General features: G+C 52.8%; 2 protein-coding genes across 7 annotated transcripts in view; one reads left to right on the plus strand and one right to left on the minus strand.

Annotated features, from left to right (window-relative positions):
- Positions 1-44: 44 nt before the first annotated feature.
- Positions 45-6940, plus strand: MAD2L2 (mitotic arrest deficient 2 like 2). Of its 2 annotated transcripts, none has more exons than XM_006145320.2 (9): positions 45-403; positions 527-578; positions 664-839; positions 2757-2828; positions 3398-3498; positions 5247-5341; positions 5636-5709; positions 6230-6322; positions 6590-6940. In XM_006145320.2, exons 2-9 carry the CDS (start codon positions 539-541, stop codon positions 6629-6631), a joined length of 693 nt encoding a protein of 230 aa, XP_006145382.1. In that variant the 5' UTR covers positions 45-403; positions 527-538; the 3' UTR covers positions 6632-6940. The 2 variants fall into 2 exon arrangements, with proteins under 2 accessions (XP_006145382.1, XP_006145383.1); XM_006145321.2 differs by having other exon boundaries at positions 50-403; positions 664-782.
- Positions 6941-7088: 148 nt separating this feature from the next.
- FBXO6 (F-box protein 6) overlaps positions 7089-13513 on the minus strand; it is a 9013-nt gene continuing 2588 nt past the window's right edge. For 4 of the 5 annotated variants that reach the window (XM_006145325.3, XM_006145322.3, XM_006145324.3 and 1 more), the window contains exons 2-6: positions 11720-12013; positions 9257-9383; positions 8636-8731; positions 7697-7832; positions 7089-7483 (exon numbers count right to left, since the gene is read on the minus strand). In XM_006145325.3, the coding sequence (XP_006145387.1) occupies positions 7241-7483; positions 7697-7832; positions 8636-8731; positions 9257-9383; positions 11720-11984 (867 nt within the window). In that variant the 5' untranslated portion in view covers positions 11985-12013 and the 3' untranslated portion in view covers positions 7089-7240. Of the gene's footprint in view, positions 7484-7696; positions 7833-8635; positions 8732-9256; positions 9384-11719; positions 12014-13279; positions 13388-13513 lie in introns of those variants that run through there. The other variant, XM_006145323.3, reaches the window with a different exon arrangement.

Consider the following 13513-nt stretch of genomic DNA (forward strand, 5'->3'; position numbering starts at 1 on the left):
CAGGGACGTCACGGAGTGGCGCCTCAGCCGCGGGCGGAGCGGGAGGCGCAAGTGGCCGGGTCGGCGGCTCTCAGCGCTGTGCCCGGCGGGAACCGAGGCAGAAGAGAGGGGGCGGGATTTCCGTTGGGGAGGGGTCCGGCTGGGCAGGGGGCGGAGCCTTAGTCCTGCCCAGCCTCGCTTTCCGCGTGTCTGGCTTTACGCTCCTGGCTCTGTACATCCAGTTGTTTACCTCTGCGTCCGCGGCCCTACCATTTTTGCGGGCACGACTCTTCTTTGCTGTCCCCCAAGACAGCGGGGCGAGGGCGCGTGGGCGGCCAGAGGACTGAGGCTGCTCGGGGCACAGCTGATGCCAGCAAGCTATGACGCCAGCTTGGGGGGTCCTTCTCCGCCTCTCTGATTCCGTGTGAGTAGCGGGGTGGAGGTGGGGGCCTGCCCTAGTCCCCCCTAGAATTCTGCCCTGCAGGCAGGCGGCCTTGTAGTTCTTGGGCCTTTGAAACTACTGCCTCCCCTTGTTCCACCTCCCCAGGTAGCGGGAAGGATGACCACGCTTACGCGACAAGACCTCAACTTTGGCCAAGGTAGGGAGCCTGGCCCTGCGGGCGTGGGGAAAAGGGGGCCTGGGACAGCTGCTCCCCGAGCACACTGACTGTGCTCCCTCTGCAGTGGTGGCCGATGTGCTCTGCGAGTTCCTGGAGGTGGCCGTGCACCTAATCCTTTACGTGCGTGAGGTCTACCCGGTGGGCATCTTCCAGAAGCGCAAGAAGTACAATGTGCCGGTCCAGGTGAGCCCTACGGCCGGGCTGGGGCCATTTGGCGCCCAGAGTCAGAGTTGGGAGAAGGTGAGCTTTTCTGACTCTCCCACCCTCAGGCCCAGCCTGCTCATTTCCCAGCGTCCTGCCCTTGCCTTCCTCCTGATCTTCGGACAGCCTCCTACCGCTGAAGGCGGTGGCATTTCTTTGCATCCACTTAGAAGGGAGCTTCTCCTGCCAGAAGTTACGGACCAGACCCTCGGGTTAGAGTTGCTCTCTGGCAGCCTGACTATTGTAAAGGAGCTCTTGAGGCTGCTGACTCTTTTAAAGCATTATTTTATTTATTATTATCCCTTTTTTATTTGACCAGAGAGAGACAGAAAGTGAGAAAGCAAGCCGCCAGGTCCCAGGCTCAGACCATGGTTGGTCATGTGGGAGTCCACCGCCTTAACCACACCACCACCTGTGTCCCTGTTGCTAAGTTTTTTGGGAGGAGATTCCTTTTGTTTTTAAATAATTATTTTTATTATTTTAACTTTATTTATTTAGTTAGTTTAATTCAACCAGAGAAGAACAGAGTGAGGGGGAGGGGAGTGAGAAAGCAAGCTACCAGGTCTGGGACCCAAACCATGGTCGTCCATATAGGAGTCCAGTGTTCTTAACCACAGGCCACCTGCCAGTCCCCTGGGGAGGGGATTCTAATAAGGCTCTTGGACCTCTCTCTCCCTTCATTCACCCTAAACACTAATGTGTCCTTTAAGGTTGGAAGGCAGACCAAGCGGTAAACAAGCTGCTTTGTATCCAGTCCCTAGAAGGGCCTGTCCCTGGGAAGGTGATCAGCAAACATTAGAATAAATGACCAAATATGGGTGGTGGTGGTAGGAGCTTAAAGGATACACATACAGTAGTTTTTCGCTTTATGAAAGTGTGAAAAGTGGCACACACATATTCAGTAGAAAGTAAGCCTGTTGTACGTCAAGGACCATCTCTGGGACGCTTCTATTTCATTTAATCCTCACTTTTTCTTTATGAGATCTTCACAGATGAAATAATTCAAGTTCAGAAAAATTAAGTAATTTGCCTGGATTGCTTTAATTTGCAATCCAGTTAAATTTCTGGATCTTGAGCTGGCCCCATAATGTAGCAGCCCTGGGCTAGGCATAGGGAGCTGGATCCCACATGGCTGACTCTGGTTGAAATCCTGACCCCAGCTGGGGCCAGCAGGTGAGCAGGTGGCGTGGAAGTTAAGGTGACTGGATCCCACATGTCTAACTTTGTGGGTCGAGTCCCAACCTTGTGGCTTGGGAAATATGCAGGGCACGTGTGTGCACAAAATCCCCAGAGGAGAATAGAGGAGAAGGAATTGTGGCTTGGCCATCCCCTCTAAGGAGTGATTTCTCACTTTCTCTCTCCTTCTGTCTCTAGCAAGCACGTGTACACGTGCCCTATAGCAAACTAAAAAAAAAACAAAAAAAAAAAGATCTTGACCCCAGTGGATGAAAAACATCCTGGGTCCTGGGTGTGTGTGTATGCACACATGCCCAAAATCCTGACGGGGTGGAAAAATGGAGGAAGAGGGATTGCAGCAATTGGGGAGGAGGGGGTGCACTGTCTTTGGCGAGTGCACATGCCCTCTGGCAAGAAGATTTTTTTTTGAATTTTTTTTTTCCTGGAAAAATGCCCATGTGCAAAATACATACAGTTTTGTATGCAGGTTTCAGGCCTTTTCAGACTCTGGAACAGTCCATGGACCCTATATTAGGAACCCCTAATGTAGTATTAAATGCTAGCATTGAGATGGAATTCTTGTCTTGTAACTTCTCCTTTTTCTTTGGGTAAATTCAGTCCTTAGCCCCATGAGGGGAAGTCAGCTTTTTGAGTAGGGAGCCCTAGGGAGCTGCTGGGCCTCTGTGTGAAGGCAGCGGGGGCCTTCGCCTCCCGCAGAGGGTGTCAGTGGTTTCCCTATTTGTGATTTGGACCTCATCAGCCACGTGGTGTTGTGTGCAGATGTCCTGCCACCCGGAGCTGAACCAGTATATCCAGGACACGCTGCACTGCGTCAAGCCACTCCTAGAGAAGGTGAGGGGGCGGCCCGACCCACCAGCCATCTCACCCCAAGTCTGTTCCTCCACGCACATCCCCCCAACTCACGGCTGAGGCGATACGGGGACTGTGGGAGAGCCCCATGGCTCTAACACCCAGAAGCCTATTACCCATACTCTGGAGTTCACTCTTACCCAGGACAGTCCCCAGGGTTCGTGGGCCATGTTGAGGGTGCCATGGGCCCTTTGACTCTGAGTGGGGCCTGCCCTAGAGGGCTCTGGGTTTTCTTCACATCTGTTTCTCTTCCCCATACTGCTCACCCCTCCCCCCACGCCCCTGCAAAGTAAAAGTTCTTTCTGGGTAGACCCTTTATGGTTTTTTCTTCCTGTGTCGTTCTAATCTCTGAGACTTCCTGGGGCTTCCATGGGGCCCAGGCATCCTCTCCTCTCAGCCTGTACCTCTAATATTGGGGTCACCAACTTGAACTTCCTGAACCTGCTTTCAGACCCTCTGTCTAGCAGCTGAGCAGGGCTGTGGGTGTGCAGGGAGGGGTAAAGGAGGGATGGGGAGCCCAGCTCTGGATTGGGGGATTTCTGTCCTTGCAGAATGATGTGGAGAAAGTGGTGGTGGTGATTTTGGATAAAGAGCACCGCCCAGTGGAGAAATTCGTCTTTGAGATCACGCAGCCTCCATTGCTGTCCATCAGGTGAGCTGCCTATCCCCTTCCACGTCTGACTATTATGAGGTCTCTAGCAATACCCTTTCCCCACCCCCTTTATGGCAGCCTCCAAGTACCTCGGTAGGGACCTGAGAGGAGAAATGACAAGACATGTCCACCTGGTGAGGCTTCGTTGAGCCTGTTAGCAGCTGAGGCACTGCTGGCAGTGACTGCCCTGAGGACAGTGCACAGGTTACACGACTCCCTTCTGTGTCACACTTGGAAAGTCAGCACTGGTGACTGGCTCATCCACGTTATGGATGGAGAAACCAAAGTTCAGAGAGATGACAGGAGCTACCCAGGGCCACTTGGGTGCCAGCAGAGCCCAGGACCTGCCACCCAGTTTCTTGACTTCTCAGTGAACTGTGCAGTCCATAGTCAGCTAGAAGGTGTTAGCTGTGTTAGCTGGTCGGCTTCATGCTTCCCATACCTTGGACATCTGTGTTAGCTGGTCGGCTTCATGCTTCCCATGGTCAGGTCGGGGCACTGGAATCTGGCACCAGCCTGCCCCTGTCTGTGTGGCCTCAGGCATGCCCTTTCCGCTCCCAGCGTGGCATCCTAGAGTATGAAGAGACTTGGGCTGTGTCCTGGTTCTCAGGCCTGGCTGGAGTTTAGACCTCTTCAGGAACCCTCCAACCCCCAGTTGTGACCTGGTTTGGATAGGCTGAACCTTGTGTGTCTGTGTTATTTTAAAAAAATGATCTGTGGGCCGGCGGGTGGCATGGTGGTTAAGGTGCTGGATTTCCACATAGCCAGCCGCGATTTGAGTCTCAGACCTGGTGTCCTGCTTTCTCATTTTCTCTTTCTGTCTCTCTCTGGTCAAGTTAAAAAATAGTAATAACAAATGGAATTAAATAATTACTTTTTAAAAAACGTTTTCCTATAGGGCATGTGCCCTCCCCAGAGAGAGAGAAAGAGAGGGGGAGAGAGAGAAAATATGAGAAAGCAGCCCTGGGGCGGGGGAGGGTGGCTAATCTGCAGGCCCTCCTCCGTTCTCTTGGAATTTGGAGCACACGCGCATACATGCCTGGCGTATTTCTCAGGCTGCCAGGTCCAGGACTCATGGCTCTGTTAGCCATGTGGGATGCAGCCACCTTAACCACCACACCACTGGCTGGCTTTTGTTTGTTTGTTTGTTCATTTTTCCTTGAGAGAGAGACAAGTACCGTTGATAGGGTCTCATGGCACAGCCCCTCCACCCCCAGCCTTTCCCAGCAGCCAGAATTATGGCATGCGTGTGCCTGGCGTGTACGAGTTGACTAAAGGACCAAACCTCGGTCTTCCTAGCTTCTTACATTGTAGACCATCATGTCACCACACCTGGGCCTGGGCCTTGGTATCAATAATTGTTTTCTGTTTGATTTATTTCTTCCATGAGCAAGACAGACAGGCAGGCAGGCACCCCTGACGGGGTTCTCATGCTGTGGTCCAGCCCCAGCCAGCCCAGATCATGGGCACATACTTGCCAGGCATGTTCAGGGAGGCCCCTGGATACAAATCTGGAACCTCCCATGTGGGTCAGCTTCACAGAGCATCATGTCACTGCTGAGCCACTGGTCAGACCCTGGAGCTTGGTTCTAAACTCCCCAGGTCACTTTAACTGTGGACTAAATAGGGAGCGGGGCCCTAGAAGCTGTACTCCCAGAAGCGCTGGCCCCTAGGTCTGCTTCGAGTGGCTGACTGCTGCTTGGAGGGGGACACCGGTGTGATGGGAGACCCTCTTCTCTGGCTCCCAGCTCAGACTCCCTGTTGTCTCACGTGGAGCAGCTGCTCCGAGCTTTCATCCTGAAGATCAGTGTGTGTGATGCTGTCCTGGACCACAACCCCCCAGGTGTGTTTACCTCCCTCCTCTCTTCCTTTGGTCTGTGTTCCTGGTTTCCTATTTGGCTGCACCAAGCCTTGTTTCCTTCTTCCTGTCCTTCAGAACCCCCAAACTCACCTCCTCCAGGAAGCTTCCCTGATCGCCTCCTCCTGGCTTCTGTCTCCCTGTTATCTGTGTCTTTTCTTTGCGCTTGATTTACACACCGCCCTGGGGGACTGCCAGGCCAGTAGGGGAGGTGGAAAGGCCTGGGCCCAGTGGCAGGTATGGGGTGGACCAGCCTTGACTGAACTCTTGCCTCTCCAGGCTGTACCTTCACTGTCCTGGTGCACACTAGAGAAGCTGCCACTCGTAACATGGAGAAGATCCAGGTCATCAAGGTGAGAAGAGATGGTCTGGGGGTGCAGGGAGGCAGCTGAGAGGGACATGGTGCCAGGGTTCCAGTCAGATCGGGGTGTGGCCTGGGCTAGTACACACAGTTACGTCGCTGACGGCTCTGCCTGGTGCCCTGCAGCTCTTGTGTTGACTACCTGGCTGCATGCTCATCACTCTCCCATCTGGGCACTCAGTGCTCAGAGGAACCCAGAGGGACTACAGGCTGAAACCACCAGCTCCTCCTGGCCCTTCTGAAGTCGGGGTTCTCAAGGCAGAGAGTCCTTGCCCACCAGTATCAGCACTGGTACTTGGGAATGTTAAATCACCTACTCTCCCGGCCCCAGCTTGGACCCATCTACTCAATCCCCCAATAGGGGGCTTGTGAGTCTGCACTGCCAGCCGTTCCCAAGGGGCTTGGGTGTTCTCCCAAGTAGCAAGGACCCAGCCTGGGGTGGGGGAGGACAGCAAGGTGAGGGCAGGCTAGGGTCCAGTCCCTATCAAGCCGTACCTTGATCCTTTCCCCAGGACTTCCCCTGGATCCTGGCAGATGAACAGGATGTCCACATGCATGACCCCCGACTGATACCCCTAAAAACCATGACGTCAGACATCTTAAAGGTGAGCTGTATGGGGACCAGGGAAGCTTTATTTAGGGATGCTTAGGAGGTGAGGCCTGGTGCTGCAGCCCTGCCAGAGGGCTTAAGGGTCAATGCCTGGAGGAGAGGACTAGGGGGTGCCTAGTCAGGCTCGTTTGTTTCCTCCCTTTTTTTTAACCCTGGCAGTGGCCAAGCAGCCCCACTTCTGGCAGAGATCTGCCTGCCTGGGCTCCTGGGCCTCCAGGTCGATGCCTGGCTGTCCCCCGACATGGCTGTTTCTTTTCATCAGATGCAGCTCTACGTGGAAGAGCGAGCCCATAAGAGCAGCTGAGGGTATGCCTGCCACCCCCTGATGCCACAACGGTTGGACTTTGGGGGCCCCCCCACCAGGGCTGTGCTGCAGGGCCACCTGATTCCAAGTGCTCTTATTGCCTCTCTGAATGGACTGCCTGCCCTCAGCCAGCGGCTGCTCAGGTCTGGTTGCCTTCATGGAAGAAGCCTCCCTCAGGAGGGCAGTGAAGGATGCTGGGACCTCGGTTTTTCAGCCTCTTGGGGTTCAGCTGGCCAACACTGTCTGTCCAAAATACTGTGCTGTGAGTTGTTTCAATAAAAGGGCCCCAAGGGCTGAGCTGGGGTTTCAAAAAAAAGAAAAAAGAGAAAGTATAAGTATTTATTTATTTATTTATTTATCATTATTTTGAATGCAGCCAAATTAATCTGAGGGAGGGGCTGTTTTTCTGCCCAAGTGCCAGGGACTCCCTGTGCCACCAGTAAACCCAACCCCAGGCTAGTTTTACTGAAAACGTTTATTAAACAAAACCTCAGAGCTACATGACAGTAAGTCAGCATAAGCCCAGGTGGGAACTGGGGCAGGAGCTCCCTCACTGCTACAAGCTGCTCAGCCTGGACAGAGGATGGATGAACACCTGATGACAGACTGTCAGAAGAGCCTGGGGCGATGAAAGGGGAGCGTTTGGGCAGCTTCCTCCTCTGGGAAGCTGAGTGGCCTCTGCACCGTCTCAGTGGAGGGAGCCCGGTTCCTGGCTGTCTTGTGGCTGATAACAATGCTGCTATTGGTGACTCGGGGGCCATACCAGCCTGCCCAGAACTGGGTGTCCTTGCCTCCATGTTGGAAGAGGATGCGGCGGACTCCTGGAGGGTAGTCGGAGAAGGTGTGGGAGACCTGGGGGGAGGGGAGAGAAAGTGACCACTGAAACTGAGGAAGGATGTGAGGTAGGGTGACCACACAACTGGAGAGGGGCAAGGAAGAGCCAGGTCCTATAGGAAAGAGGTGCCCAGGAGGGAGGGAGTGTTCCACGTCCCAGGTTGCCCCTTGTTTCCAGCCATCCTGGCCCTGGCAGAAGTGGGTGGGGCAGGGCAAGCACGTGAGGATCACCTCTGTCCACGTGGCATCGTTCCACTGCTCGATGGTCACAGGTGGGGGCTCGAAGGAAGCCAGAACGATGTAGTCGGCTGAGGCCAGCTGTACACGGATGCGGTAGGTGCAGCCACAGTCCGCTCTGGCGGCGAACCTGGGGAGGGTGGGGCTGAGAGCTACGCCCAAGCCACAGTGGTCCTGGGAGAAGTGGGGCAGGCCACAGGCCCACACACTGGAGCTGAGTGTCACCTCCCTGAGCTTGGCTGGGGCCCCTTCCCCAGCACTGCTCTGCCCAGCAGGCCCCACTGGCCTCAGTCTTCTCTGTGCCCCTGGCTTGCCCCAGAGTGAGCAGTCCGTCCATGCTGGGCCTCAGGTACTCCACCTAAGAAAAGTGGACACTGTACTTTGGGCACTGTGCTGTGATCTTAAAAAGCAAAACCAAAGCTGCGACCTGTACATTATAATGGACTGGGCCACGGATTCGAGCGGGAGACTCAGTGGCCTGTGTGATGTGGGCTGGCACAGAGCTCTCTGCTCTGCATCTCTGGTGGCCCTGGGGCCCAGATGAAACAGTCCCTGCTTCTGCCACAGGCCAACCCAGAGCCTCACACAGTTTTGTGCACAAAGTAGGAGCTCAGGAAAGAATGGGAGACACAGGGAAAGCAGACATGTACAGAGGCATGTGAATTTCTGTGATGGCCAGAGAGGGTCATCTGTTGCCTTGGGTCAAATAGTGACAGCTCATCCGTGGGCCTCAGCCTCCCCATCTGCAAACGGGCTCACGGCCTGCTGACTGTATCCCAGGCTGGTAGAGAGGCTAGGTCAAGGGATTATCTTTGTCTCAGGACACTGCTGGGCAGACTGGGCACTCTCTGGATTTTATCACCCAATGGGTATGGCAGGAAGAGAAGAGGGAAGGATCCCAAGGTGGAGACATGGGCCCTGGGCTCCACTCACCAGTCCTTAACCACGATGTCGGGCCGAAATGTATCCAGGAGCTCTGCCCAGTAGCCTTCTGCCTCCAGGTCCACCAGCTGGGACTTGAGGCACATGCTGGAGCAGAGGGAGAGGCCTGTTCGCCCAGGTGCCCTGCACAGCCCTGCCCTGCCAGGCCTCACAGCCACTGTGGGCCCAAGGAGGTCCAGGAGCCCCAGGGTGGCCCTTGACCCCCACAGGATAAGCACTGGGGGCTGCTAACTGGCTTCTACCCTGATCACAGGCCTAGGAGAAACAGCCAGGGGGAGTTTCACCCTTTTTACCAGGGAAGCATCTGATCCCAGTCTCAAGGTCCAGTCTCCCAGAGCACCAAGGAAGGGTGCTTATGAACTCCCGTTCCTAGCTTGGGGACACCTGAGGGCACCCCTGATTTAGCCTATCTGTTTAGTGGACCCTGTCTCCTTAAATTGATGTCTATCTGCCATTACTTATTAGCCAAGCCACTGAGCTTCCCCATTCCCGGAACTGGGATATGAGGTAGGGCTCATGTGGCAAAGGTCCTCAGTTGGGCTTGAACTCTGGCAAAAGTGTCCTGACCCTCTTCTCCCTCAACACAAGCCGGCTCAGTTCAGTTGGTCTTACCCATAGGATGTGACAAAGTACTTCTTGACTTTGGGGTCAGGAAAATGTGTCCCATGCTCTCCAGGGAGGCTCTCCACCTTCCAGTGGTCCCCCCCATTGGCATCGATTCGCCATGATCTCATATCCTCTAGGAAAATGGGACAGGAGGTGAGATCCTCATGTTAATTTAGTCTGATCCCAGCAATAGTACTGAGCCCCTCAGGGCTTGCGCTTACTCAGATCTCTGGGGCTGTTCCTTCTCGAGGGCAGTGTACAGCCCAAGTCAGCACCCACAGTCCAACTGTACTCCAGCTGCAAAAGGCCGCTATAAAGCTCCCCTGACACATTCCTGCCTTTCCCTCCCACTCTGTTCTAAACTAGCTTGACTCCTAAAATGAAACCAGAAAAGAGAATTATGACCAGAAATTCCAAACCAAACCCTTCCAAACTTCCCAAAGTACCCATGTTTCAGCCCTCAAAAAACTTAATTATGAAGCTGGATCCCACATGGCGAACTGTGGTTCCAATCCCAGCCATGGCAGCTTGAAAAACATGCCAGGCACAGTCTACATGTATGCCCCAAATCCCAACAGGATGGAGAACCGAAGAGAGGGGTTAGGGTATGACCATGGCCCACTGGGAGGCGATTCTTCTCTCTCCTTGCCAAGTGCACATGTCCTCTGGCAATTTAAAAAACAAAAAAACAAAAAACAACTATTGAAGCACCTGAGATGGTACTTCTGCTTTTCTTTTTTTTTTAAAATTATTTTTATTTATTTATTTTACTTGTTATAGGGCCCATGCACTCATAGAAGACAGAGAAAGGGAAAATGAGAAGGCAGTTCCCCTGGGGCAGGGGGCAGCCACAATCCAATCCCTTCTCCATTATCTAGATTTTAGCACACACACATATGCTGGTGTTCTTCAAGCTGCCAGGCCCAGAACTTGAACTGCAGCCAGCCATGTGAGATGAGCTGCCCCCACGACCATGCCACCAGCTGGCCTGGTACTTGTGTGCTAATGGCTAATATGAGGTCATCCCAACACAGGCCATTTGCTTGGTCACTGACATCCCCCCATGTCCAGGAGGAAGAGAGGTCTTCCCCTTTAGACTGAGTTTAGGGTACCTTGGAAAACAGTGCTTCTCTATGGAGGCTGTCCATTCCGTAACCGTCATTGTGGAGCTCTTCCAAAAGACTCACTTGCTCCCAGGACCAGGAGCCTACACCCATTCCTGGGTGCCCTGGGGGCTCTCCATAGAAAACTGGAGAATTCGTACAGAAATCCAGGTGCTGGGCTGACGCTGAGCAAGGCTGGGCTGATTGCTGCCGGACCCAGGGTGCCGTGCAAGGCAGGACTACAAGCTGCCTCTGTAAGGTGGTGTGACCTGGCCCAGAGGCCTAGCCAGGCTCTATCTGAATGGAATCTGGGGCAGGTGGAGAGATTGAGTGTCTGGGGTGGTGTCTGTGGGGCCTCTGAGAGGGGAGCAGGACAGCTCTGGGGCCCAAAGCTCCCCATCTATAAAACGGCTTATCCTAATTGACCTACTTCAAGGGTCCCCCTAAGTATAAAGGGAGAAAACAGATGTGAAAGTGATTCTAAGTGTACAGACTATGCCTCATAATCACTGCTGTAGCCCCAGTAAGAAGCCTGGTACCTTGTACACAATCGGTGCTGGGTGAATGAAGGAAACAAACAAACAAACATGGTAAATGCAGGAAACTGTTACAGGTTAACCAGGAACCTCAAATACGTGACTGCAGTCATCTCTAAATTCTCATTTTCCTCATCTGTACAATAGGATTAATAAGAGAATGGATAATTCCATTCATAAAAACCTTAGCCTAGGGGGGGCCAGCAGGTGGTGTGGTGGTTAAGGGCGCTGGACTCATACATGGCTGACCACGCAGCTCGAGTCCTGGACCTGGTGACTTGCTTTCTCACTTTCTCTCCTTCTCTCTCTCTCACTCTGTCCCTCTCTGGTAAAATTTAAAAAATACATAAATAAATAAAGTTAAATAAAATAATTAAAAAAAAAAAAAAGACCTTAGCGGAGGGCCTAGCACAGAGGAAGCCCTTGATAAACAGCAGCAGATTGGACTGAATTAAGGGACAGGTGAATCTGAAGTGTGATCACTCACTCGGCAAACTGCGCACCTGCTGTGTGAGGCATTACTGAAGACACTGTATCAAGTGGCAGACCAGATCCATTGGGCTTTGGACTTTGCAGTTTGTGGCAGTGAAAGAAAGACAAAAGTGAGGTCACTGTAGGTCATGACCTCATGACCATTCATGCTAGCAGGCACTGAATGGGGGCGATAGGATAGATGGAGCACTTATTTAGTGAGGGATCATAGCAGGTCTCTGATGAAGAATGGAAGCATGGTAGGCATTAGGAATCTGAGAGGATCTTCCAGGCAGTGTGGAAATGACATAAGCAAAGGCCCTGAGGTTCAGTCCAGCAGCAGCCCTGCCCCAGCCTACCTTCAGCGCATGGGTTGCGCAGGAGGTTCCTGCGGAGGCTGCACAGGAAGTAGAAGATCTTCCAGTCGGCCACGGGCTGGTCCCAGTCCTCAGTGATGAAGCCCTCCTGTAGACTCTTGCGCTTCCAGAGGGTCACAACATCGATGAGGTCTCGCCAGAGGCTGCAGACGGGACGGCAGTTCAGCAGCAGCTTCCGGGCAGGCACGTGTGAGAACACTTCCAGCAGGATGTTCTCAGGCAGCTCATTGATGCTGACTGGGGCCATGGCAGTGGTAGGTTGAGGCTCACGCAGGCCTGGGGAAGGCCACAGTGGTTATGAGCCTTGGTCAGGAAGGTGGACCTTTCTGATTCTCAGTGACTCTCCTGATTCTGTTTCCTCGTACATAGGGAGCATTTCAGAGAGTCCTCCTGGGACACACAACAGTTTCAGAGTGTTCCTAAGTTATGCACACTAAGAGTACAATCAAGGGACCAACAGATGGCATAGCAGTTGTATCACTGGACTCCCACATGGCCAACTGCAGTTTGAGTCCCAGATCCAGTGGCTACAAACACGCTGGGTGCGTGTGTGTGTGTGTGTGTATGTGCCTAAGATTCTAGGAGGAGAACCAAGGAGAAGGGATTGCAGTGAGGCCATCCACCTTGGGGCGTGATTTCTTGCTGTCTCCCTCTATTTCTTTGGCGAGTACATATGCCCTATATAGCAACCCCCCCCCCAAACAAAAGTACAATCAAAATAGTAAAGTCTTTAGGGATACATTTTTAAAGGCACCTCTATCTAAGAAAAAAATGTTTAATTTGAAGCCAGTGGGCCTGGTGAAGTGTAAGATTTTGCCAAGGCCATACTGTCACCTGCAAGCTCCGCACTCTGGGACTTTGGGCACACAGGTACGCACACCTGGCATGAGTTTTAAGCCAGAAGGTCCAGGACTCAGACTATGGTTGGCTACATGAAAGTGCAGCAATGTAACCATCATGCCATCTGCGGGTCCCAATTTTGTTCTTTGTTTTAATAGCGTTAATTCACAGATAATTTTTAAAAATAATTATTAATTTAATTAATTACTTTGTTTATTATTAAACTTGACCAGAGAGAGAAAGAGGGAGTGAGAAAGCAAGCTGCCAGGTCTGGGATTTGAACCATGGTCAGCCATGTGAGTCCAGCACTACCTGCTGGTCTCCAGATAAAGTCTTTTTAACATCTCCAGACTTGTTCCTGTTCATTCAAGGGAGGGGCTAGTGCTGACCACCTCCTTTGCCCAAATTGCTCACTTTGGCCCACAAGCCAGATGTGATAGAATGCCTTGATTCTGGGCTGCCGTGTGTGTCAGAAGGCAGAAAACGAAAAGCAGATGGAAGGTGCCAGATAAGACGGCCTGAGTTTAAGTCCTGGAGTAGGTGACTTGCTGGGAAAAGGAGCTGGCAACTCTCCCAACCCCAGAAGGCTGGGAGGACCAAGCACAAGTGATACAGCACAGGCTGGTAGTGAGGTGCCATTGGCATGATTAACAGGTTTAGTCAGTCCATTGTACGAACCTATCCCAAGAACACCTTCCTCACCTCTGAAATGTACCAGGGTTTAGGAAAATGACAACACCATTGCCCTGGCCTCAATCTGTTGGTGGTTCCTGGGTATCTCCATTTCTCTCTTTTTTTAAGAGAGATTTTGGCTATAGGGCGTGTGCGCTCACTGGAGAGACAGAGACAGAAAGTGAGAAATCACCCCTCAGGGCCCCACCACAATCCCTTCTCCATTCTCCTCTTAGGATTTTGGGCACACACACACCCTGCCCC

The sequence above is a fragment of the Tupaia chinensis genome, unplaced genomic scaffold (genome assembly GCF_000334495.1).
Source record: "Tupaia chinensis unplaced genomic scaffold, TupChi_1.0 Scaffold000146_1, whole genome shotgun sequence".
Taxonomy (NCBI): Eukaryota; Metazoa; Chordata; class Mammalia; order Scandentia; family Tupaiidae; genus Tupaia; species Tupaia belangeri.

Coding starts and splice junctions, on each gene's coding strand:
- MAD2L2 (XM_006145320.2), top strand. CDS start 539: ATGACCACGCTTACGCGACAAGACCTCAACTTTGGCCAAG. Junction 2,829..3,397: donor TCAAGCCACTCCTAGAGAAG/GTGAGGGGGCGG, acceptor CTGTCCTTGCAG/AATGATGTGGAGAAAGTGGT. Junction 6,323..6,589: donor TGACGTCAGACATCTTAAAG/GTGAGCTGTATG, acceptor TCTTTTCATCAG/ATGCAGCTCTACGTGGAAGA.